Source organism: Neovison vison, chromosome 5, assembly GCF_020171115.1.
Source record: "Neovison vison isolate M4711 chromosome 5, ASM_NN_V1, whole genome shotgun sequence".
Taxonomy (NCBI): domain Eukaryota; kingdom Metazoa; phylum Chordata; class Mammalia; order Carnivora; family Mustelidae; genus Neogale; species Neogale vison.
Genome location: NC_058095.1, coordinates 65,194,395 through 65,221,201, shown reverse-complemented (window position 1 = coordinate 65,221,201; position 26,807 = coordinate 65,194,395). Strand labels below are relative to the sequence as shown.

The 26,807-nt window shown below is 45.0% G+C and overlaps 3 protein-coding genes across 3 annotated transcripts in view; all 3 read left to right on the top strand.

The window, feature by feature from the left end:
* LOC122907372 (cytospin-B-like) overlaps positions 1 to 7,586 on the top strand; it is a 305,144-nt gene extending 297,558 nt beyond the window's left edge. The window contains 3 exon segments of the mRNA XM_044250261.1: positions 1,022 to 1,095; positions 1,613 to 1,827; positions 3,938 to 7,586. Of these exon segments, the coding sequence (XP_044106196.1) occupies positions 1,022 to 1,095; positions 1,613 to 1,827; positions 3,938 to 4,007 (359 nt within the window). The 3' untranslated portion in view covers positions 4,008 to 7,586.
* The window catches only part of LOC122907367 (cytospin-B-like), a 699,233-nt gene that overhangs the window by 99,825 nt on the left and 572,601 nt on the right, over positions 1 to 26,807 (top strand).
* Positions 7,163 to 24,944, top strand: LOC122907371 (cytospin-B-like). The gene is made up of 7 exons (XM_044250260.1): positions 7,163 to 7,359; positions 10,998 to 11,143; positions 12,217 to 12,317; positions 16,820 to 16,901; positions 20,114 to 20,270; positions 24,693 to 24,795; positions 24,913 to 24,944. The coding sequence occupies exons 1-7, from the start codon at positions 7,163 to 7,165 to the stop codon at positions 24,931 to 24,933; spliced, it is 807 nt and encodes a 268-aa protein (XP_044106195.1). The 3' UTR covers positions 24,934 to 24,944.

The following is a 26,807-nucleotide window of genomic DNA, read 5'->3' as shown; positions in this document are numbered from 1 at the left end:
TTCTGAAAATAAATAAATTGGAAAAAAAAAGAAATTTTACTTCTATACATTTTTCACCTGAGAAAGGATTTGATATGATTTATAAAACACTCACTTTACAGAATCTGTAAATCTGGGAAATAAATGTTAAGTTTCTTCAGATGTATTTCAAAAAAAAAAAAAAAGAAAGAAAGAAAATACCATAGACTGGGGCGCCTGGGTGGCTCAGTTGGTTGGACGACTGCCTTCGGCTCAGGTCATGATCCTGGAGTCCCAGGATCGAGTCCCATACCGGGCTCCCAGCTCCATGGGGAGTCTGCTTCTCCCTCTGACCTTTTCCTCGCTCATGTTCTCTCTCACTGTCTCTCTCTGAAATAAATAAATAAAATCTTTTTAAAAAAGCAATTGAAATGACATGGAAGCCTGAGAGTCAGAGAGAGAAGGGGACTGAGAATGTTCTTAATTAGGGAGAGGTGTCGGGTCCCTTTTGGAGGCATTAAAACACACACACCACAGATCCTCTCTCCCCATGGGTGATTCCGCTCTGTGGGTCACGGTCTGGGGCTTTGAACATGTGTGCTTTGGAAAGGCTTCCCAGGTGATTGTGTGGTTTAACTACAATTAAAAACCACAACTCTGGCAACTGGTCTGAAAGTCACCATAGTAGTCGCCAGTCACATTCTGTGTTATACAAAAGCCGCCCATGGCACAGTGATAAAGGACATTCAGATCTGTAATGTGCAACCACCAGGGAGGCCGGGAGTGAGTGTAATAAATAAGAGAGGCTATTTTGACCTCTTCCCGGAGTGCTGCCTGTTTGTTCCGTCTGAGACCATGATCTGACTCAACACCACTTTTTGCCCAAACCATCCCATTTTCTGTGTTGGGAGAACCTCCAGTTTCTAGCTGCCGGGTTCCAGGGTCTTGAGGATGGAATTTCTAGCAGAAGGGATGGGTTTTAAATCCAGAGCTCCTCCCTCCCTGACTTTCTCCCCAGAGTCTTGCACCTTTTACAACTCCTGTCTGACTTGTTTCTTTCCAGGGAACGTGATGAAGCTGGAGGAGCAAAAGTCAGACCTGGAAAGGCAGCTCAAGACCCTAACTAAGCAGATAAAGGTGAGATGTGGCTACAGCGGGGGACAAGGGAGCCTTCCCTGTCATTTCCCTAAGCGTGTCCCCGCCTTTGGTTTGGGACCCTTTGAAAAAGACCCTGCTGGGGCGCCTGGGTGGTTCAGTGGGTTAAAACCTCTGCCTTCAGCTCAGTTCTTGATACCAGGGTCCTGGGATCGAGCCCTGCATTGGGCTCTCTGCTCAGCGGGGTGCCTGCTTCCTTTCCTCTCTCTCTGCCTGTCTCTTTGCCTACTTGTGATCTCTGTCTATCAAATAAATATATAAAAATCTTAAAAAAAAATAGAGCCTGCTAACTCTTCTTGCCTGCTCTCTCAGTAGCTTCCTGTGGGCCCCGGAACCACAGGGTCATGTCAGCAGGTGAGAAAATCCAGCCAGCCTTTCAGTGTCAGGATAAACACCAATAACGCGACTGTGTCCTTCCCACCCGTGCTGAGCCTTTTCCCGGTGGTGGGACGGCACTGCAGCGGTGGCCACTAAGGGCCCCCAGGACGGTCCTCCCCAGATAGCCTCTGACACCGGCGTGGCTTCTGGCATTTTCAGGAGGAGACAGGAATGGCGGCGCTTCCAGGCAGACCTCCAGACGGCGGTGGTGGTGGCCAATGACATCAAGTATGAGGCCCAGCAGGAGCTGCGCGCTGTGAAGCGGAGGCTGCTGGAGGAAGAGGAGAAGAACGCCAGGCTGCAGAAGGAGCTGGGGGACATGCAGAACCACAGCAGGTCGGTCCCAACAGAGGCCCACGGCTGCGAGTGTGGCAGGCACCCGTTCCGCGCTTGGCCGCTGCCTCACTCACCATGCATGAGCCTTCACCGTCTAGAGACGTGGCGCTTCTGTGTCTCTCTGTGCAGAATCTTTCTTTCTTTCCTAAAAAGCTCACCTGTGTGGTTTCTTTCTTTCCTAAAAAGCTCACCTGCTTCCACCACCACATGACCAGGAGTGGTCCGTGCAGGGCCGGGCCACTGCCATCCTCTGGCCCGAGGCAGTGAGAAAGCCCTTCACTCACATACATGCAGAAGTTCTAGCCAAGTGGCCTCCTATGCGTAAAGAATAGAAGTGGGTCTAGGACACTCCTTAAATCTCAGTGTTTTTTAGTGCAGGGGACCACACGCTTGCCATGGGCCATGGAAACACCTTCCGTGGGTCCCTCTCGTACCGCGGGCAAGGCTGGACCTCTTCCCCGGGGACTTGTACCAGCCGAAGGACCCATTCCTCATGACCCAGGATCACCCTTGGCAGCGCCGATGGCTGCCTCTAAAGCCTTGAAAGAGCCCACTTTATTAAGAAAGATGAGCATGGACAACACCTCCGGCTAACACGTGACTTTCCTTTTCTGTGCCGAGGGAGGGAAACCACACGGTATGTTGTCCCAGGAAGCTCTTCCTAACAGCGATGTTTCATAGGAAGGCATTCTTAAAGTGAGCTCAATGCCTATTATGGTTTGAAATGTAAAGGGTTCACAGACGAGATGATAAACAGTACTTTAGGCCTTCACAAATGCAGCGTTCCCTTTTCCCCGGTCAGGAATAACTGTCCCTGACCTTGAGATGCTTGGATATTAGCAAATTATTTTGAGTTTTCAGATGTCTTTCAGATATGAAAGAGTATTTTAAAATCAGATTTGGTAGGTTCCGACTGCTGATTTGTACAGTTGGCTCTTTTTACCAGTTTTCTGGGATCAGGGGGGTTGTTCTTTGGCTAGATTTGGGGCCTTTGGGTCTGATGTATTGCTGTGAGTTTTATGACATTAGAAAAAGTAGATTTCTTCTCAGAATTCTGTTTTGATTCTCTTACCAAACTTGCTGCAGTAAGTCCCTCCTTCCTTTGTTTATGAGTTTTCTATAAAACGGGCTGTAGGGGCGTTTGGGTGGCTTAGTCACTTAGGGGTTGGACTCTCGATCTCAGCTAGGGTCTTGATCTCAGGGTTGTGAGTTCAAACCCCATGTTGGGCTCCATGCTTAAAATAGGCTGTAGAGAAGGATTCAGATAAGATGTGTGTAGCTGACTCCATGATTTCACTCTTGAATCAAGGTCATTATTTTATTGTCACACCTACACCCTCTGGCCACCAAAGCCTGTGAATTTTAAGTTAAAGAGGAAGGAGAATCAAAAGACTAGACTTGAGAGGGCCCCCTGCTGAAGTGAGTACGAGGTCCCCTCGTTTGCTTTTGTGCTTCTGTGTAATTTGTCCACTTGTCTTGCTTTTATGATGTGTGTCTTTGGAAGAGGAACCGGATCATAACTTGTACCGCTTCCTGCCTAGGTTATTGTAAAGATAAATGGTCAAAGACAAGCTCCAAATTCATGCAGTTACTGTACAAGCTGCTGCATTTCTTACCTAGACTCTAAAGATACAGGCCAGATCATACAACTTGAACTCTGATACTGTAGGAAATCTGCACAAACCTTGACAATTTAGGGTCCATATAAGATAATTCGCATCTTCAAACATAGGGTCCCTTTATTATTTTTCTTATACACATGGTATATTTCTCTTGCGATTTTCTGGTGACTTGCAGACCTCCTCCCCAAATCCAATAGGTTAATCCTTTATCACAACATATTTCAAAATCGTAGGGCTGACACCAGCCCAGCACGTAGCCTCCTATTGAAACCCCACAGGCATCACACAACAGCCGGACCCCGTTTCCTCCCTGATTCCGCAGACTGCCCCCTCAAAAGAATTGACTCTGAAAGTTACTTGCTGCTTCCCGAACCTGCCCCATGGGCAAGACTTGCAACCAGCTCATGCCCTCAAAGGCCCTGAAGTGACATAGAGTTTCCATTCTGGCTGAATGGGTTCTCGACTGAAACTCAATTTGACTTTGATAGTTGCGTCCTGAGAACTCAAAAGGCATTCTTGGTTCAGCCACAGCCAAAGAACTTGCAGAAAATTCCCTGATGGGGTCCTCCAGGTACAACCAAGAGCAGGTAAGAACGTTCGAAAAAGAACCTTGATCCTAACGTGGGATTAGCCGATTTGTGTTCGCACTTTGGAAATACAGGCATTTGAGGGGATGTAGTCAGGCTTGTAGGTGGGCAAATGACAGGGCTTGGCATGTATACAGATTAGCCTTTATTACCAAGAACTCAGCAGCTAAGACAGTGTGGAACATTATTTAACCTAGGATTTTAGAAAATTCTAGAAAAAAAATTAGCACATTAGCAGTCTTCATCCTATTACATTTTCAAAAGGATTTTTGTTTTGGAATGAGAATTACCGATGTGAAGAGTAGATGGGGAGACGAGGCTCTAGTCCTGTCTTTGCCATGAACTAGCAAGAATTCCTTCCCAGACCTAGCTGCTCCCTCCCTCAAATGAGGAGATAGGATGGGTCATGATTGAAGACCCCCAGAAGCTCCTCTGTTCCCTGCGACTAATTGCTCAGCTGACCTTTCTCTGATGGGGGCATCAAGAACTCACATGCCCCCGTACCGTCTGCCCAGTGCAGTCCTTGGAACCTCCCGGACACCATGGCATATGCACATTTTAGCTGGGCCATATACCTCCTCTTTCTCTTCCAGAAATTTGAACAAGCCAGTGTAGCTTTCATGGACCTGGAAGTGATCTGTTTTGCTGGACACTTACAAATTAATGGATGAAAGGATAATGAATAATTTTTTCAACTCTGGCTTCTTCCATTCTTGAGCCATTAAGAGCAAGCCTTATAATTCAAACTTCCACCAAAGTTAAAACATCAAGCCATTTTCCAGGAAAGTTTCCAGGACAGTTGAGAGCTGGGGCCTCGCCTCCAGATACAGAGAACACGCACACGCAGCTCCCCTCAGTGCCTTGATGGGCCACACGAAGGACATTGTTGACCTGCAGGGCATGACACAGGTTTCTCGAAAGTAACAGGGGAAGACTGATATGCATTTTCTCTCTCATTCTGAAACACTAAAGACAGTTATTTTTAGGGTGACTTAACTCGATTTTTACCGTTCATCCTATAACAGCATAAACATCCATGGGAAACATCTTAAAAGAAAGAGATGGTTAAATAAGTACTAAACATCGGTACATAATTAGCAGTAGGAGCTTCTAAGAAGGACTGAGATTCAGAATGTGTCTAGCTAGTCCCACTGGTTCCTGCATGGTCACCTCTGAAGCAAGCAGCATGGTGGCCCATCACTGCCAGACTCTTCTGAAATCGGCTCTAACTCTGTGTGCACAATGTATCCTGACCTAGTGTCGGTCGCCTGCCTGTGCCACCCTCTGTGTCCTTACCGCTGCCGTGTGTCACAGCCCCGGGCTGGGGGTTCTGGAGCTGTCACTGAAATGCTGAGTGTGGGAGCTGGCGGTGTAGTTTCTCGGGGTCACTGAGATACCCCTTCCAGCTCTCTTCTTGCAGATGCTTTGATACAACATCCCTAGCCCTGCCAGAAGGGGACCAGTCCTCTTGGGGGTTCCTAACCCGAGCCTCAGGGGCCCTTGACACTTTCACCCTCAATGTGGAAGCTGGCCCTCTGGGCTCCCAGCACAGCCCTTTGACGCCTTCTGTTTTCATAGCTGGCATCCTCGTCGCTGGCATTGGACACAGAGCCTGGAATCACAGTGAGCTGTGTCTGCTCCCCTGCTTCCTATCCTCACAGACTTGCTTTGAAAAGCGTGGACATGAGCTTCCCCTAGGCCTTTAGGACCGCTATGTCTCAATACTGAAAGAAATCCTTTTTTCTGTTTTTTTTGTTTGTTTGTTTTTTTGCCTTGACTCTAAGTTAGCAGAGGGAAGCTCGAGCCACTCCGAAAATCACAGAGAAGCCTGGTTTTGTGCACCCTGGCCGTCTCCACTTACCCAGTGCAGTCATCTGTCAGAGAAGGTCTAGGGAGAGGAGCCCAGCAGTGGTGTCTTGAAGTCCTTGGCATGTTCTCTGTCTAAAGACCTTTGACTTCCCAAAAAAATTTGGAGGAGTAGGAATTAAAACATGCTGGTCCTGTTCTAGATATTAGGTCTTCCCCATGGGTCAGTGGCCACTGTTAATTCTTCTGTTTGTAGCCTGAGATCGTGTTGCCTCAAGTAACTCCTTTACCAGCCTCTCCCCCCTCCATTTCTGTTTCCACAGCTCCATGGTCTCTGTCAGCTAGCAGAGCATTTGCTGGAAGAAAGACAGCCCAGCCCTTGCCATGATGGGAAACTACAGCCATTTCTATATGAAGGGGGGAATAATGTGGGAGAGAAATTACCTCTTTACAAAGAGCCAGATTGTCGCCGTGTAACAGCCACTGTTTCATGACAGAGTCATGGCGATCAAGTCTCTTTCCCTTTTTTTCTACATTTTGGAATCAACCCATTGCACAATCAAAGATGATCCTTCCCTCTTTTTTCCCCCCTTCTTTCTTTTTCTCAGAAGATTCGGCAGTCTTTTGTTTGGAGCATAGATGAAGTTCTTGAAAAAGACCAAGTACAAGCATGGTGTGAAACTCACTTTTTTGTACGCAGCTAGGGTGTGCAGCGCGCTGGTGAATGTGGCCCGTGCCTGTGTCTTACTTTTTGGAATTTATTTCTGTGTTTCCTCTTGAACATGGTACCTGATAATCCTGGCATTAACACTACTTACCGCAAACCAGGAAGCCGTCTGTGTCCCATCTGGTTCTGAAGAAGCTAGCGGGTTCTGCTTCCCTTCTATCAAGTCCCGAACGAGCCCTTTCCAACTGGGGTCTGATGTCATTACCTCATCCAAAACAAGCCACCACTAAGTCAGGGTTGGATTTCCAGAATCTCCACTGGGCTCAACGCAAACTGATGTTTGGCTGACCAAAAAGGATGTAGTCGAGCCGGTTTGTTTACGTGGTGGCCGTGCCCTTGGGAATCAGACTAAAAATTAAGGAACAACTACAACCAGCGCCTCAGGAATAAAACTTAACCCAGAAACTGAAAGGCTTTGAATCCAGAAGTGGATGATTCAGAATGGTCCAGAGTTCAGAGTGGGATGTTGAACTTGGGAAGTACATTATTTGTTGAGATCTGCACCTAATTCAGTGGCTCCACGAGGCCCGGCCTCCCTCGGCTCTCACTCCAGGAGCAACCGTGCCCTTCAGATGGTGGCGGGTCTTCGCTACATGTCCCCAGGATGCGACAGGAGCTCCTGTCTGGTGGGAGGGCGTGAGGAACAGGAAGGCTCTTTAACGCAGGAGGACAGCTTGCCATGTCCAGCTGGAGAGCCCAGAATCCCTAGAAAAATTTTGTCTGGTGGTAAAAGAGAGGAGATCGGTTCCTCTTCTGTGAAAATGGCTTTGACGCTCTCTGGCACTGTCCAGTACACCTACTGGGAGCTCTTTACCACAGACTGAGATTTTCTTGGAATGATCCCACATTTCACTTACCAGGTGTTTGCAAACGTAAACAAAAGGAAAATCGCCTCCACTTCAGATACACAGTTGTACTCTCATTGAGTATCCCGATCTGCCTGTAGTCTGGGTACCGTTAAATATTTTTATACGTAGGCATTCATGAAGTGCTAAATAAATACATTATTATTCAGAAGAGTCTGTTGCCTGATTTGTCATCGCTGGCCAAGTGTGTGCGGGGCCTTCATGTCCACCTGTCCTTGGGTTTCTAGCGCAGGTGGTTTCAGAACTCGAAAGCCGTGTCCTGTAGCTAGAATCTGAGCCAGAAGCAAGATGGACTTCTGATACGAGTTGTAGACAGGAGGCTGATTTTAAATATGAATGTGATTTTTAAAAATGATTTCAGTCTTGGAACAAAAGAGCAAGGAGCAAAGATAACTAATTTTGCATAAATTGTTGAAGCGAAATGCCAGTGTTTCCCGAACAATCTAGTGTGGAATTTGAGGTCCTGGCTTATCTTGTCGAACTGTAAAAATAAATAGAGGTCACTTGCTGATTTGATGTATTGGGTTTCTTCTTACTTATGAATGTTTAGGTGTCCTTGTAACAAAACAGAGGTGTTCCGTGAAAAATATTCATCGTTTCCCTCTCCAGTACTCTCTATAAGGTAATCAGTGTTCATGGTGTGTCTTTTTCTTTCCTCCCTCTCTACTCATATAAATACATAGGGTTCATTTTTATGTGTTTTTATAAAATTTATACACTATATTAACAGTGTATCATGGGCATCCTTCTAAGTCAATATTTACGAGTTTAATTCATTTAATTCATTTTTTTATTATTTTCTTTTCTTTTAAGTAGGTTCTGTGTCCATTGTGGAGCCCAGTGCAGGGCCGGAACTCACGACTCTGAGGTCAAGACCCCTGCCCCAAGACCAAGAGTCAGACACTTACTAACTGAGCCCCCCAAAGTGCCCCAAATTTAACTCAATTTAATAGCTGTGTGGTATTCTAGAGGATGGATGTGCCCTAGAATATTGAAATATTGTCATATTTTGTGAACATCAAGGTTGTATTTTCTAGATTTTTTTCTTCCCCAATAATGGCATAATAGCAGTCCTTACCCACATAGCATTATAGATCGTTTTTATTTTCATAGGGTGGGTTCCTAAAAGTAGGATCACTACCTTGGAGGATATGCAGCTTTGATTTTGATAGATTTACCAGGTTACTTATCTAAGACTTGTGACATTTTACTTTTTGATGAAAGTACCTGTTTATACATAGCCTTAGCTTAATTTTGTGAATAGAATAAGCAAAAATTTTGCTTCGAATTTGCATTTTCCCAGGGAAATTGTTATATGTTAATCATTTACTTTTCTTCTTTTGAGAATTGCTCGTTTAGCACTTTTGCTTATTTATTCGTGGACTGATTTTTTCCTCTTCTCCGTTTGTAAGTCATATCTTATCAGCGATGTGTGCTTACCCAGTACATTATGGGTCTTACGGTTTTACCATCATTCTCGTGGAAAAATTTATATTGTGACGCAGTCTGTTTATATTTTCCTTTACTGTGTCTGGGGTGTTTTTTGTTTAAGATTTTCCCTCCCCTCCCTTGCAGAAGTAGGCGATCACCTTTTCTCTATCTGTGTCTTTATCTGTTTCTCTGTCAGATGTTTGATTTGCCTTTCTTTGTTCAGTCCGATATGAGGTGCGGGTCTTCTCCCGGATGTACGGCTAGCACCATGTATGGTCAAAGCCATCCTGTGCCCAGTGAATCGAAATCCCACCTTTACGTTATTTATTTCCTCCGTATTCAAAGAGACTTTCCCAGTATGCCCTCCTTTCTTTTTCTCTTGAGCCTGTTCTGCTTTAAAATATTTTACTGGGATTATTAGATTGCTAATACCACTTTTCAGACTCAGCCTTTCATTGCAAATTCTCATCTTTTGTATATTTTCCTCTGTTCTTGAATTCTTTTGCATTCTCCAGGCAGATGCCATCAAGCATATAATTCTGTTTCCTGTCATAAATATAAACATCCTTTGAGTACGAATATTCTCTTCATTTTAAATCATGGAATTTATGGAGTATATTCGTAGGTCAGGGCATGCCTTGGAGGGGAGCAGATAATTGTCCGTCCCTTATTCTCACTTGTGAGAGTATCAGGCCCTGACGTTTGCCCAGTATCTGTGTCTGTAGGTTCTGCTTAGATCCGTGCCCACTGCTGCTGACTGTTACTATAATCTTAAACCAGAAGGGAGGCTCTTTAAGGTAAATGTATGTTACATATCAGAGGCACAGAAGCTCAAATAGAATACAGAGGAAGAATAGGTTCCTAGTGGGTGAAATTGATCTGTGTCCTTTTTGATTTGTAAGTCCTTTCCTGGTGAAACTGGCATGTGGGAGCCAGCATTTTCGGCCTCGTTTTGCCTGGTCATTGCCCATTGTAGGGATGTACTGTGGCTCTTCCTAATTTGCCCCTCTTTGCCACTGTCCTTTTACCTGGATGCTTGTGTTCCAAACCTTGTTTGTTTTTATGTCATCTGTATGCTTATGTTGAAATTCAAAAATGAAGTTCTGAAAAACACGGATGCCCAAGAGACAAAAGACTTAACTTTAATTTCTGTCTCACTCCAGAGCTACAGACTCTTTTAGGTTCGTTTCATGAATAAAAGTAAAAAATATTTTGGAAAAAAAAATTGTGTTCCAGGAAGGGCATAGAATGAGCAAGGATACAGAGACAGGACCTACAAGGAACAGAATTTCAGGTAGCTAGACTTGGAGTCTGAAAGTGAGGTGGGTGGAGGGGAGTCCTAGGAGAGAAGTCTGTCCATCCCTGGGAAGGGTCCGGAGCTGGGCTTTTACTCAGTTTTTCAGGAAAGAGCCCTTGCAGACACATGATCGACATGACCAATCTTCCTTAATACCGATCGGCCTGTTGGGAAGGTAGCAGGGGTGTAATGTGGCATTCCCCAGAGGTAGTTAACTTTTGACTGCTTTGAGTTATGTACAAGAGCTCACACATTCTTGGATCAAAATAGACACAACCGCCAGGTGTCCTGTATGGTGAGGTAGGTGTGTGGAAAACCAACACCACTTGAAGACCATTCTGTGACCAAACAAAGAGACCAATGAATTGGAGAGATTTGATAACATTTTTTAAATAAGAGGTAATTACAGACACATGTGCATATATATGTTTAAATTTTAACAACAGATAGATGAGGTAAACCAGCTGTGAGCGTATGACATGGTCCTTGGGTCCAACGGTCTGTCATTCTCAGGTATGGGCTACTACTTTCTAGGAGCAGATTATTGGATAAAAATAAGAAAAATGAAATAAATATTGATAGTATTTTTGATAACGTATGTTAAATCATTTTTAAGAAGAAATACCATCAGTATTGTTATTTTTTTAGATATGCCTGGTACACCTTCAAAACGCCTCTATGAAAATTGAGAGCAAGCCCTATATTATTTCCTGAAGAGGGATTTGAAATTGGGGGTCCTCCTTTCAGATTTAGGTCTGTCGTTATCTGTGTCTCCCCCCACCCCCCATGGGAACCCTCCGCCTTCTCAATTGGATAATGCTCTTTACCATGCAGACCCGTTAACAAAGAGTCGGAGCCACCCGGGGTTGAGGCTCCCGGCCGCTGGCATGGCGTCTACATGAGCAGGACGTCTCCAACGCCATCGGAATCTGCGACCACTGTTAAGTCCCTCATCAAGTCGTTCGACTTGGGACGGCCAGGTATTTCATCATTTCGTCTCATGAGCAGAACTCCCATGCAGACCATGGCCCCGTGTATCAAGCCTGTCTCTACTCCAACACTGGCCCCGAGGGGATGCAACCACAGGGGCTCAGTCTAGATCATTCCACAAGGAGTCACTGTATCCCAGACACTTGCTGCAGCCCGGCAGATGCTCCAGGAAGACGACAGTGAGGAGTCTGGCTCACGTGTAACAAAACCTCCTCTTTCTCTCCATCTCTCCCATAGCTTTAATTCCAGACTTGCCACCTTCCTTTTCTGCCTCTGTGTCCATTAAACTCAGGTTACGACCACTTCCCTCTTAGCTGGGCCAACCAGAGGATTCGTTTCCTAGGAAACAAGGTGTTGAGTCTGTGCAGTTGGCTGTCTAGCAGGACCCCTGGCCTTCCCCACCTCCCCTCTTAGACTTTTCTCTGCCTGGTCTTGTGTGTGACCACCTGTGCTGACCTTTCATTCCTGGTCTTGATACATTCCCAGCTTTTTCTAGAAACATCTCTCTGGCTCACCGATTCACCTTTCTTCACTGTTAACTATATATATGAGAAAAACGCACATCCATACACACAAAAATATAGTAAATAGAGGAAACCGAGTACACCTCTGTCCAAAATAGCAGTGTATTTCTTCTCTCGACCACAGACTGAAGTCATAGATAATGCTAGGACATACCTGGTGGTCTTTGCTAAAAGAGTTCTCAGCTCAGATTAAGACAAGACCACGAATATTAAAAGATGCAAAAGCCCATTGACTACCTTCAGTCCATGAAGATGGGACACTTCCCGTTAACAATAATAGTTTGTGCACGAACTTTCCTGTTCCTTCTTACCGTAGATACCTCATCATGTGTGTTTTCTTGTCCCTGGGGTCCCACCTCTAAGACCATTCAATTGACTGCCCCTCCCCAAGTTCAACACTAGTCCAGAGGAAAGAGAACAGAGTAAATGTAATCTGTTATAAGCAGTATGGGATGGTTTTATAAGAACAAATCAGGAACTACTCTTTGCTACTTGGAACTGAAACTACATAGAAATGTTCCCATTTCTTTTCTTGGCAGGTGGAGTTGGACAGAATATTTCTGTCCATAAAGCCCCCAGAAGTCCCCTGAGTGGGATTCCAGTAAGGACCGCTCCCGCCGCTGCTGTCTCCCCAATGCAGGTATTTTGAGGGTCTTGGATGTGTGGGTGGTGGTCCAGGCCACGAGGGTCCATGATGCTGGCTCATGCTCAGGAAACAAGAAGTGAAAACCACTTGGTGTATTTTTGAGGCATATTGAACATCATTTTTAATAAACCATAAATAGTAATAGCGAAACTTCCATTGAAAAATTGCGATTTTGATGGGTGCCTGGGTGGCTCAGTCAGTTAAGTGTCTGCCTTTGGCACAGGTCATGATCTCTGGGTCCTGGGATCGAGCCCCGCATCACGCTCTCTGTTCAGTAGGGAATCTGCTTCTCCCTCTGCCTCTGCTCTACCCTCCCTCCTCCCCCTGTGGCTTGTGCATGCTAGTGTTCTCTCTCTCTCTCTCTCTCTCCCTCCCTCTCTCAAATAAATACATAAAGCCTTTTTAAAAAAAATTACAGTTTGAGGCTTAATAAAGTTCTGAGAGAGACAACATATAAACCTCATACGATTTGTTAATGACATTTTGTTCCCCATAAGATACATCTGAAGTTTTCAGTTCAATGAAGACTATAATTTTTACCAGAAGTGGATATTGAACTAGATATTTTTCTCAAGGAAGTGTTTTATTTTGTTTTTAAAGCACCCCAGAGAGAGAAAATGTTTACCATTTATAAATTCTTAAGAGTTCACTGGGCAATCTGTGTCACCTTTGACATATTCTGAAGGTTCTAGACCAGAGCTTCTTGGCCTGTTGGCATTTTCTTTTCTTTTCTTTATTTTAAGATTTTATTTTTAAGTAATCTCCACACTCAACCTGGGAGCTCACAACCCCTAGATCAAGAGTTGCACGCTCCACTAACAGAGCCAACCAGGCCCCCTCTTGGCATTTTCTAAGACCGAGACTTTCCATGTTATAATAACATTCAGCAGCTCCTGCTGAGCCAAGGGCAATGTCATTCACAAGTACCCTTTTTTGGTGTCCTTAGCAGCCAGTGTATGTTGTTTGGGATTTTTTTTTTGGGGGAGGGACATTGAGATAGATCACAAGTAAGCAGAGAGGCAGGCAGAAAGAGGGGGAAGCAGACTCCCCACTGAGCAGAGAGCCCGATGTGGGGCTCAATCCCTGGACCCTGCGATCATGACCTGAGTCAAAGGCAGAGGCTTAACCCACTGAGCCACCCAGGCGTGTCCCCCTCCCCTTATTTTTAAGATTTTGTTCATTTATGACAGAGAGACACAGTGAGAGAGAGATCACAAGCACCGGAGAGCCGGAGAGGGAGAAGCAGGCTTCCTGTCAAGTAGGGAGCCCCATGCGGGGTTCAATCCCAGGACTTTGGGACCATGACCTGAGCCGAAGGTAGACACTTAACGACTGAGCCACCCTGGTGCCCCTGTTGTTTGGGATCTTTTCAATTTTTCTTTTTTTCTTTTTTTTTTTTTTTAACTTTTTTGCCCTGGAAGATACTTTATACTTCTTCATATGTAAAACCAAGTAAAGCAATTACTTATATTCCAATAATCACCGAGTTTTTAAATGAAACTGAAACAGATCATGCTTCATTTTGACTTAAATTCATTGAGCTACACACACAAGGTTGCTGACAAAACATTTAACAGCTGGCGTCTTGCCAGGGAGTAAAAGCGTGGGTTTGTATTCCGATTGTCGCCAGCATCCAGCTAGCTCCGTGACGTCAGTGAACGTGGAGTTGAGAAGAGACATTTATCACGTATTTCTAGAAAACAGGTGGAATAAGTGTAAGTAACCCCAGTCATCGTGGGAAGACTAATAAATAGGAAGCAGAGAGTTTTGAGTATTTATTACTTTTGCTTATAATATAATTTAATCTTAATAGGGGCCATGTTGAAAACTAGCTTGCAAAATTCCTGAAGATTTAATAATTGGCCCTTGTGAGCAGGTGCACACCACCGGCTCTGATTCATGTATAAAGTAAAGCACACGCCTTTTAAATATATACAGCTTGAATGTTTCTGTATACACACACCCATGTACCTAACACCAAGATAAAGCATCTTCATTGAATCATTAAGGCCCTCTCCTGCCACCACCCAGTGGGTAATCTATTAATGTAGCCATCATTCTGACCTCTGTTAACCTTAGATTACTGTCATACTGCTCTAGTCACTTGAAAAGAGAATGCGTTAGGGACACCAGAGTGGGTCAGTCAGTTAAGCCTCTGCCTTCAGCTCAGGTCATGATCCCAGAGTCTTGGGATCGAGCTTCACGTCAGGCTCCCTGCTCAGCGGGGAGCCTGCTTCTCCCTCGCTTCTCTGCTCATGATCTCTTCTGGCTATCTCTGTCTCTCTCCCTCAAATAAATAAATCTCAAAAAAAAAGAAAAGAGAGAGAGAAAGAGTGAGTTAAGAACTCTCTCTTGCTCCCTAGCCCCAGAAATAACCACTGTTTATGGCTTGTTGTGTATCCTTCTAGGTGTTTTTCTTTCATAAAATGTCTGTGTGTGTAGGGAGGAAGAGAAAGTTTCATAAATTGGATTACACTGCACATTGTTCAGACACGGACTCATTTCACTTGTCATTGGAATGTACTCCCTGAGGGCACGGATTTTTTTTTTTAAAGAGAGAGAGTGGGCGCATGTGTGCACATGTGAGCAGGGGGAGAGGCGGGAGAGGGAAAGAGAGAGGGAATCTTGAGCAAACTCTACATCCAGCACAGAGAAAGGTTTTGCTTGCTGTTATACCTCTTGTCTGCAACAGTGGCTGGCACACAGTCATATCACAGTAGAAGCTCAATAAATATTTGTTGAATGAGTGAAGGAATATACCAGAGACATCTTCAACTGTCAGTGTTTGGAGAAATAATGCATTCTTCTTAAAGGCTGTGTGGCATGTGGTGATCTGTTTAAGCACTCCTCTGTTGATGCACCTTCCTACAAAAACAGTACAGGGAAATTCCTTCCATGGGTTTCACCCACTTAAGAAGTTCTTCCTGCAGGAGAACGTATCAATCACCCTTAGCTTCCAGATACCGGAAATCACTTTAGCCCATCCCATCCCGCAGAAAGGAATTGAATACAGGGAGAGCTCTGGTGTCCACTGCGCTTCCAAGAAAGGTTCCCAAAACATCTCAAAAGTTGGCCGGTGAAAGGAACTTGTATTTCTGGCAAGTCTTTCTCTAAGGGCTTGCCTAGAACTACTGCTTCTGTCAAAACACAGCAGCCGCTTTAGGCTCCCACTGCCACAGATGTGGTCCCGCCCAACCTGACAGTACTGTCCTCCCAGATTTGTTCCAGGATTTCCTTCTTTTTAAGACTGATTAATATTCCATTGTGCATACAGACTGCATTTTTTTTTATCCCATTCATCTGTCCATGGACGGGTAGTTTGTTCCGAGCTCTTGGCTATTGTGAGTAATGCTGCCAGGAACATGGGCGTGCAAAACATCTCTTCTGGATTCTGTTTTCAGTTGTTTGGGGTATAGGCCCAGAAGTGGGACTACTGGGTGGTACAGGAGCTCTATTTTTAATTTTTTGAGGAACATCCCTACTATTTTCTTTTTTTTTTTAAGATTTTATTTATTTATTTGACAGAGATCACAAGTAGGCAGAGAGGCAGGCAGAGAGAGAGGAGGAAGCAGGCTCCCCGCTGAACAGAGAGCCCGATGCGGGACTCGATCCCAGGACCCTGAGATCATGACCTGAGCTGAAGGCAGCGGCTTAACCCACTGAGCCACCCAGGCGCCCCCATTCCTACTATTTTCTATAGTGCATGCACCATTTTCCATTCTCGCCAGCGGTGCACAAAAATTCCAATTTTTCCACATTTTTGCTAACACTTGTTATTCTCTCTCTCTCTCATTTTTTAAAATAATGACCCTCCAAACAGGTGTGAGGTGATATATCACTGTGGTTTTTTTTTCCTTTTTTTTTCCAATTTATTTATTTTCAGAAGAACAGTATTCATTATTTTTTCACCACACCCAGTGCTCCATGCAAGCTGTGCCCTCTATAATACCCACCACCTGGTACCCCAACCTCCCACCCCCCTATCACTGTGGTTTTGATTTGCACTTCCCCAATGATGAGTGATACTGAGCATGTTTCCATATATCTGTTGGCCATTAAAAATCAATGTTTTTACCCACCCCCTAGAATATACATAGAATTTTCCAGGAAGGTACTCACAAAGCTGATTAATAATGATTACGCCCCCCCCCCACCCTCAGGGCACCTGGGTGGCTCAGTTGGCTAAGCATCTGCCTTCAGCTCAGGTCATGATCTCAGGGTCCTCGGATCAGAGCCCCAAGGCGGAGATGGGGTGGGGGGAAATCCCTGCTCAGGAGGGAGTCTGCTTCTCCCGCTTCCCACCCCACCCCTCATCAAATGAATAAATACATTCTTTTTTTAAAAAAAGATATTGAAAAAATAAGTTGTTTTAAAAGCTAACCCTGGTGATTCCTATGAGCTTGAGAACTGTTGCATGGACGCATGCATACACACACCATGTTTACGTATCAGATGTCACAAGCTCACCATGCTGGTGTGCCCTTTGGTTTTTTTAGAGGCATTCAACGTACAACAGTGTTTGGCCGGCCAGCAAAGGTGTGACTCAGCGTTTGGATCTTCCAGACCTTCCCCTTTCAGGTAATACCTTAAGGAGCAAACACTTTTGGGATGCCTGTGTGGTTCAGTTAGTTAAGGGTCTGCCTTCGGCTCAGGTCCCTAGCCCCATGTCCTTATAGGGCTCCTTGCTCAGCAGGGAGTCTGCTTCTCCCTCTCCCTCTGCTCCTCCCTCCTGCTTGTGCTCTCTCTGTCTTTCTCTCTTTCTGACAAATAAATGAATAAACTCTTAAAAAAAAACAGGGGCACCTGGGTGGCTCAGTGGGTTAAGCCTCTGCCTTCAGCTCGGGTCATGATGTCAGGGTTCTGGGATCGAGACGTGCATCAGGCTCTCTGCTCAGCGAGGAGCCTGCTTACCCATCTCTCTCTGCCTGCCTCTCTGCCTACTTGTGATCTCCTCTCTCTCTCTCTCTCTGTCAAATAAATAAATAAAATATTTTAAAAATTAAAAATTTAAAAATTTTAAAAAAATAGCAAATACGTTTGACCTCTTATTTTGTGAGGTTTACTTTTCTTCTTTGCCTGAAACCGAGCTTAGAAAAATAGTTGATGGCATTTATTCCAAACAATTTAAGACTCTGTGTTCGGGATGTTAGATCCTGCTTCCTGCCACTGTACTTCTCAGTGTGCATCTGTTCGGGAGAGATGTCTAGCTTTGGGGAGTTTTTTGTTTGTTTGTATTTTTATGGAATCTCAAGAGAATATCTTAACCATCTTTAGAAGTAACTATTTTTAGAAAAAAAAATCTTATCTGATTCTGAAGGTCTCTTTGCTTCCACAATTCCTAAAATATGCCTCTTTCGTCCTGTCTTTGCCTTTGAATGTGGCCCTCTTCCTGTTGTTACTCTGGTATTTTTTAAAATCCGGACCCTGCTGGTGACACCGTGGTTGGAATCCACAATCCTCCCTGTCGCTTTGTCACTCCTGCGCCTCGAGTGCTGCTTGGCCAGTGTGAAGCCGCAGTTACAGAGCTGGGCACCCAGGGGTGGGCTTGTCTCTTGGCCCCATCATTCTACCTCCTGGGGGTGTGGTTTCCTCATCTCTGGGTTGGAAATAGTGCTGTCTCCCTCAGAGGTTCACTCCAGGGGCTGAGTGAACGCAGCTGGCTGTGGGATGAGCAGAAGGGGTGACCTTGACCTTAGCTTCTGTTCCCTTTCTGCTCAGTTCACCTGTGAGAGCAGACATTAGCAGAAGGGTAAGCTGTCCCAAGTATGTGCCTCAGAAATATATGTGTAGGACTGTGTGTTCTTACTGTAAAGCCACAGAAAAGATGAAAAGAACACTAAACAAATTATTTACTGGTGCCTCTAGCAGGGCAAGAAAGCCAGAAATCTGGACTGCATAGCTAGAAAGCTCTGGGACCAGGGTGGGATTTTTTTCTGATTCTTTCTACCATGCTGCCTTCTGGTAACAAGGCAGGGGATTACTCTGATCAGCAATGTCATAAAGAAGTGATAAAAGCTTATCATATGAGGACTTGGAGTCAGAATAATGATTCCGAGGAAGAAGGAAATGCTAGGGGTGCCTGGGCGGCTCAGTGGGTTAAGCCTCTGCCTTCAGGTCAGGTCATGATCTCAGGGTTCTGGGATCGAGCCCCACATCAGGCTCTCTGCTCAGTGAGGAGCCTGCTTACCCATCTCTCTCTGCCTGCCTCTCTGCTTACTTGTGATCTCTCTTTGTGTTAAATAAATAAAGAAGGAAATTCTGTCTAAGGACAGGAGAATAAGAGAAAAAAAAAAAAAAAAAAACAAAGGGCGAATGAAGCCAGTAGAGCAGGCTCTTTTTTCTGTGCAGATAAGTTCCCCCTTCCTAGAAATGGAAGGGAGGTCAAAACAGAATATTGGAAACCCGCCTGATTTGCATTCTCTACACTTGCTGTGTAGTGGAAAATCGGGGATAACTTGGTTACGGGCACAGTGATGTATTCCTAGGCAAGCTTATTTTTGTTTTGTTTTGTTTTTGTAATTGTGGCTAAAATACCCGTAACACAAAACATACCATCTTAACCATGTTTTTAAGTACCACATGAGCTTTTGGTCACAATATTTGTGTCTTCTCTGTCCCTCCCACATTGCCTTTTGTGCGAAGAAGCCGTCATTTTAATTGACAAGCTAAATCTGGCGCTCAAACCCTAGTAGTTCTTGCCCCAAATTAAACCATTCCTTTTCAGTGCCCCTGTTTTGCCCCACCAGACACCTGTCTACGCGGATGATTCTATTTACTGTACTAAAAAAGGGTTACGCGGTAAAAACTGCTTGCTCGGGTTAGCCTTGCCAGCTTTGAGGTCATCAGAAGCTGCTGAAAGGAGATTAATGCGCTGTTTTTGTTGTTCTCTTTAGTGATGTAAGCACTGTTTTTCCTCTCCTCTTCCAAGCTCATTAGCCTCACTCCCCACTTTGCTACCCATAATTGGCGGCTCTTAGCCATACAAGCATTGTTTTCTTCCATGACTGTTTACGGTGTCATAGGAGGCGACCGTGGGTTCAGCCTGGTCACAGAGGCCTGTCGTGTGGCATTGAGCAAGCCACCCCTGTTCTCTGAGCTCCTGTTGCCTTTGTCAGTATAAACCAGACACTCTCAATGTTTTCTCCCGATCTGTGCTCTGGTGGTCCTTCAGGAAATACCATCCGGAGGGTTCTGCCTGTTTCATTAACCTGTTTTAACTCCTAATAGAACAGCAGAAAGGAGTCTTTAAAGAATTTATGTTTGCTTATTTTTAGCCAGCCAGACCCTAGGACTGGAATGGCTTTTTTTTTTTCCTATAAAATCGTTACTGTTCTTGGTACCCAGCTTTTTGCCTGCTGCCACCTGTGATTTGAAAATCCCACTGGGTATCTTCCAGCCAGCTCTCTCTCTCTCAGATGCCTGTCAGTTCAAACAAAGTGCTTTACTGGGAGCAGGGCTGGCTCTGAGGGGGTAGGACCTGTGCCGAGGGTGTAGAAGGGCTTTGGTTCACGGCTCCAAGGGTGCCATCTTGAAATTCTTCATAATTTTTGAATGAGGGGCTAATTTGGCATTAGTCTCTGTGAATTATGTAGTCAGTCCTGCCTGGAGAATCCTTTCTAGAAAAAGGCCATGTCCCGATGTGCGTTTTTTTACTTAACTCTATAAACTTAAATTTATTATATATTTATACTTAGGAATCCAATGAGAATTCTGTTGTACTTGAGAAGAAGGTGTGGTGACCAGTCAAATTTCTCTTCTAGGAATAGGTGACTATGTTGTTCTCCACACAGATCTTTTAAAGGGAAGGGGTGAGGACCTGAAACAGGACCCTTATCTCCGGAAGAGCCCCTCGCTGGAGTCCCTGAGCAGACCCCCTTCTCTGGGCTTCGGGAACACGAGGCTGCTGAGCGCGTCCACTGGGGGCTTGAAACCGCAGAGCAAACTCAGGTATCATGTTTACACAGTGAGACCTCACTGGGCTGGTGGCCTTGTAATCTTCCTTCTGTTTTCACCGCCTGTGGTCAGTTTACTTGTATGTGTATTTTTCCTTAATGAAAACAACCAGACACAGAACGTGCCTTCAGCATGGGAAGCGGGCCCTGGACAGCAGGACCGTGCAAAATGAAATAGGGCCGTGAAACCAGAGTGGATGCAGACTCTTGGGGGGTCATTAGTTGGGTTAAGAAGTCTGGAAAGGGGGAGGCAGCATTTCTGCCAGGGGGCCTGTGGGGGTTCCCGTGAGGAGCCCTACACAACATTCAGGGAGCTGGGGGTGGTTTCCTTTGGTTAGACTGTCCTGGGGGCCTCATGAGGACCAGCCCAGGCAGACGCATCATCATCTCCTAGTATGGGCTAGGGAGGCAGACAGATGCTCAGATTATCACCGCTGGAAAGGGAGGTTGTGAATGGTCTCCATTGCCAAGGTTAGAGGTTTCTACTCTTTTTGGTAAAGCAGGGAGAAACCACTAACTTTGTGGGATTCGTATTTGGATTTTGAGTAGTCGTACAGGAAACAGTGCATATGGGAAGTATTAGAGGGGTGCTTTGAAGTCAGCATCACAAGTACACTGGCAGTGATGAGAGGGGGAGGGCAGGGGAGAGAGAGAGGACAGAGACGGCCAGGGTGGCCACCAGAGGCCTGGCGTGGCTCCCGCCTCTGCCACCTCTCCCTGCTCAGTGTTCCTGCTCCCCCAGGCCCCGGCAAGCCTCCACCAGCCACTCCGCCACCCTCGCCTCTCCCGAGGCTTCTCCACGTGGAGTCCATCTTCGAAAACAGGAAGAGCATCCTGTGCAGACCTTCTCAGAAACCTCCCCTGACTTGTCATGCACCCTTCCACCCACGCTCCTCGTTCTACTCCCTGCATTCCCTGCGGCTTGGCACCCCGCAGCTCACCTGCCACTTCCATTCTCATCCTTTGCAGCTGACACAGGCTTCTGCGACCACTCACAAGGGCCCAGCCTGAATCATCTCCCTCCTGTCCTCTCACACTCCTGAGTGCTTCCCTTGCAAAGTCAAACCCTCCACAGGCTGGTAGCCAGCCACCCGGGGGGTGCCGACAGCCCCCTTCTTTGCCTTCCATGTCTTAGGCTCATGCTGGGTATTTAATGCACTGTCGTGCCGTGTGAGCCTTTGTCCCCATGTATTTAGGCTGTGCTGTAGTACACAGTAAATCTTCATCTCACGTGTCGGTCTCTTTCCTGGGCCCCAGGGCCGTGCTACACACACAGCGCCGGGCCAGCCAGTGCTGGGAACAGGTAGACAGACGAATATACAGAACTAGCTGCTTGGGGAGTAACAGCTGCTTGACCGACATGCTAACTACCATTATGGGTATTGTAAAGGATTTTATGAAAGTCTGAATAAGTTCAACTCTTGGCAGATCTTTGGGTGTAGTGTGTATTTGGACCCAAATAGATGAAGTCATGCCTTTCAGAGATTCAACTTAAAGCCTCAGATACTACATATTAGCCTTGTTTATGCACAGGAGATTTAAGTGATCAAAACTGCTTCTAAGGCCCAGAATTAGTGCTAACCTGAAACTGCTCTTTTCTTTATGCCAGAAACACGTACAAAAAGGCTATGTGTATGTTAATATGCAATTTATATTATCACCCTTCATCATGAAAGATTAAATTAGTGATTAATGTGTTATTTTTTTTTCATATTCACGTCATTGCGACAAACAAATGACAGGATAGAAATCACTTGTTTTGGTAGTTCTCATCCTATTATTATTAATTTGGAGGGAGTGTTGTATCTAGTTAACATTATTTTTTAAAGAAACCTGTTCTGGGGGTGCCTAGGTGGCTCAGTGGGTTAAAGCCTCTGCCTTCTGCTCAGGTCATGATCCCAGGGTCCTGGGATCGAGCCCCGCATCGGGCTCTCTGCTCAGCAGGGAGCCTGCTTCCCTTCCTCTCTCTCTCTGCCTACTTGTGATCTCTGTCAAATGAATAAATAAAATCTTTTAAAAAAAAAGAAACCTGTTCTGTTAGTGTTGTGGTCATCCATGGATACAGAAGCTCTTTTCTAAACCTGCATTTCAGTCTTCCCTAGTTTGTCAGACTTAGATATTAAGTTCTCAGCGATGAAGTAACAAACAGGCACAGTTAGCATAACTTCATAGTTAACAGTGACTCTGACCACAGAAACTTGGGGACTTAAGTTTACAAATATACCAGGTGCAAGGGAAACAGCCATCAAATTACATAAGAAAATTTTTAATGCAAGTATGACATTTTCTTAAAAATCTCTCTACCTCAATTCAGGTGGCTGAGGTCCTCAGTCATCCTATTACTCCTAGAAATATTTTTAAAGTATTTTTATTAAGGGGCACCTCGGTGGCTCAGTCAGTGAAGCTGCTGCCTTTGGCTCAGGTCATGATCCCAGGGTCCTTGGATGGACCCCTGTGTTGGGCTCCCTGCTCAGGGGGGAGTTGGCTTCTCCCTCTGCCCCCTCTGTCCCCACTTGTGCTCGCTCTCTTGTTCTCAAACAAATAAAGAAAATACTTTTTTAAGTGTTTTTATTAAGAGGGCGCCTGGGTGGCTCAGTGGGTTAAAGCCTCTGCCTTAGGCTCAGGTCATGATACTAGTGTCCTGGGATTGAGCCCCGCATCGGGCTCTCTGGCTCAGCAGGGAGCCTGCTTCCCTTCCTCTCTCTCTCTGCCTACTTGTGATCTCGGTCTGTCAAATAAATAAATAAAATCTTTTTTAAAAAAGTATTTTTATTAAGTATCAGAATGTTACAAAACAGTAACAATAAAATGCGTGTAAGGTATAAAGAACAACAATGCTGCTGGATATCGACCTTCCAGTTTGAGGAAAATAAAGTTATTATTACTGTTGAAATCTCCTGGAAGCCCCCCCTTCTCTGCCCCACTCCAGGGCCACCACTGCCTCTGACTATGGTATATGTCGTCCTTTGCTTTTCTTTCCCAGTTCTCACAGTGGATGCTTGTATCCCCAAACAATATCAACAATATGTTACTAAGTTAAAAATTTTGTATACATGGACACATGTTGTGTTTTTTTTTTCAAAATTGTTCCTGCTGTTCAAGTTACTGCATACATCTGTAATTCATCAGTTTTTATTGCTGTACAGTGTTCCATTGTAGGAATACACTGCTGTTCTCCCATTTCCTTGAGGATGTACATTTGATTGTTTTCAGTTTTTTAGTATAAAAAGTGCTACTATGAGCATTCTTGCATATGTGCTCTGATGATATACACATCTAGGGGTGAATCCTATTTCATGGGCTTTGAATTGGACAGGTCCACTCGTATGTGGATTTCTTTCTGATAAGTACAATACAGTATTATATATTTATTTTCTCCTTTCTATCATTTTCTTACTATGTTCTTTCTCTAGCTTACTTTATTGTAGGACTGTAGTGTACAATATATATAACCTAAAAAATTTGTGCTCATTGACTGTATGTTATCGATGAGGCTTCCTGTCCCCAGTGGGCTATTCGTGGTTAAATTCAGGGGAAATCAAAAGTCGTACGTGGGTTTTCAGCTGTGTGTGGGGCCAGCACCTCTATTCCCCATGCTGTTCAGGGGGTACACATGCTCATAAATTGCCTTTTAACAGCAAATGTTCCAGAGATACATCAGCTGTTTCGTTCCTGCTCTCCTTCATGCTGTTCCATCGCTGGGGGAATCTAATTCTCGGTTTACAGTAGTCATCGTGGAAGACACTGTGTGGTCTTAAATCCCTTGGTAGTATATGAATAATCTTAGGTAGCGTAAAGATTAACAGATGTCTACAGCAAACTGAGAATTAGAATGCTGTTGTGTATTAATTAGTAAAATCATTTCCTTTGACTAAGCAGGTGCTCAGGATTGAGTTAACGTAGCACACACTGAGGGCCTCCTTTGGAGTGTGCAAAGACCCTGTTTTGAGTCATTTTTACTGATGATCACCTGGTATCTCCTTACCAGCACCAGCCAATCTGGTGTTTTCCAATGCCCTTTCAGTCTTCCTTTTATATGTTATGTAGATAAGGTGAAGTCTTGAAGCTTGTGGAGTGTTTTTTTTCTATAGCGTCTTCAGTTAAAATGGCACTGTACTTAAGTCTGTTGAGGGCTAGGTGGACAGAGCCAACAGATGGATTTAAAAAAACAAAAAAAAAAAGCAAAAACAGCCTCTTTCCAGACTTCTGATAGCTAAGAAGTACAAATTAATTTTTCTTCCGTATCATGACACATAGTAAAATGCACTATTAATGGGACCGATTTGGTTGTTTATCTTGAGTCTCCCTGGGTTGACCTAGACTTTGGCTTTTCTAATCTCGTTATTTGTCTTATATGTACTTGAGGCTTCTAAACATTAGCATCTTCTCTTTACTCTGTGCTCTTCTTTCTAACCAGCGTGGAAAGAAGAGACCCGCTGGCTGCCTTGGCCCGGGAATATGGTGGCTCCAAGCGTAACGCTCTCCTGAAATGGTGCCAGAAGAAGACAGAAGGCTACGCGGTGAGTGACAGCGTCGGCCAGCCTCCATCCAGCTCTGGGCAGCAGCAATCCTGGGCCCATATTTGTCCTGTGCATGCATATGCTTGGCATCTAATTGTTGCCCTTCTGTTCTCCTAGGGAAGGCCACAGTGGTGGTAGGGTTTACTCTGGTGCCAAATGGGACTGAGAGCCAGTCCACCCAACAAGCCGTGGACCTCAGTGGAGGTCCTCGTCTCCTGCAGAAGGGCCACATTTTTCTTTACTCAGAGGAGATGTAGTCTCCACAAACAATGGGCCCAACAGGCTGCCTCAGTCCAGGGAAGACAGCCTTGGCTGAAGCACCTTCCCAAAGAGGGTGCCTCCCTCTGATTGACACAAAGGCCCCATTTTTTCTGTTACTTTAGAGCTGTTTGCGTTTAAAGTTTCAGTTTATCAAGACAGTATTTGTCTTCTGGGAAGGTTACACGAGGAAGGAATGCTTGATAGAAGTGTAAGCTTTGTTATTATGAAATACCATATACAAAGTTAAAAATTCACCAAATAGCAGGTACAGTTTCATGGGCCATTTCCCTTCCAGAAACAGAGCATTGTCAATTCCCCCAAACCTCTTGTGTGACTTTCTGATCCTAGCCCTTCCCCACTCCCAAAGGCAAGTGCTGTCTTCAGGTCTTTTCCTCATGGTTTTCTGCAAAAAGAAGGCATCCCTAAATGCTGTATTAGTTTTGCCTGCACTTGAACTTTACATAAATGCAATCAAAACCTGTCATACCTGCATCCAGCTCTTACCCTACGATACGAAGTCATCAAGGCTTCTCTGGTTTGTTCATTTTCTTCACCCTTTGGAACCTGTTGTGGGATCACACCCATTATTTATCCGCCCCTTCCCCTCTTGCTGGATGGATGAGTTATTTCCAGTTCAGGGCTGTCGTTACGTGGTGCTGGTGCGTTCTCGTGCATTTCTCTCAGAACACAGGTGCGCTCATTCTTTCTGGATCTACACCTAGAAGTGAAATTACTGGACCATTGGGTGTGCCCATATTCAAGATTGTGCCAAACAGATTTCTGAGACAGTTGTGTGGTTTGCTTCCCCCCGCCCTGCCCTCAGGAAGAGAGGCGAGATCGTTCCTCTGCATTTTCACCGACAACACCAGTCTTATTACTCCCAGTCTTTGCGTAAGTGTGTAGTGACATCTCTTTGTGCTTGGGACTTGAACTTCCCTGCTGGCCAATGAGGCCAAGGACTTTTCCACATGCTAAGTGGGCGACATCAGGGTAATCTCTTTGAGGATGTGCACTGTAGGTCTCTTGCCTGTCTTAAAATCAGATTGTCAGGGCGCCTGGGTGGCTCAGTGGGTTAAGCCTCTTACACTCAGATCATGATCTCAGGGTCCTGGGATCGAGCCCTGCATCGGACTCTCTGCTCAGCGGGGAGCCTGCTTCCCCCTCTCTCTGCCTGCCTCTCTGCCTACTTGTGATCTCTCTCTCCCTCTGTCAAATAAATAAATAAAACCTTTTTAAAAAAATAAAACCTTTTAAAAAAAAAAAGGTAGAATAAAATCAGATTGTCTGTCTTTCTCTGGTTGCTTTCAGGAGCCCTTGATATAGTCTAGATATCCGTCCTTTGTCAAATAGAGGTATTGCAAATGTCTGCTCCCACAGTGGCTTGAATTTTTGCTTTTTTGTTGAACGAGGTCTTTCATTTTAATGACGTCTCATTTATCCATCTTTTCCCAGTGGCTAGTGCTTTCTGCGTCCTATTTCAGAAATCTTTTTCTGTTCCAAGGACACAAAAATACTCTCCAATGTTTTCTTTTGTAAGTTGGATTGTGTTCCCTTTCCCATTAAATAGCAGCCCTCTTTAAAATTGCCATCTCCAGGGCGCCTGACTAGCTCAGTCAGTAGAGCATGTGACTCTTGATCAAGGGGTCATGACTTTGAGCCCCACTTTGGGTGCGGAGATGACTTAAATAAATAAATAAATGTTAAATAATCAAAATAAACTTGTCATCTCCTCCCTTCTCTCCACGCAGGCC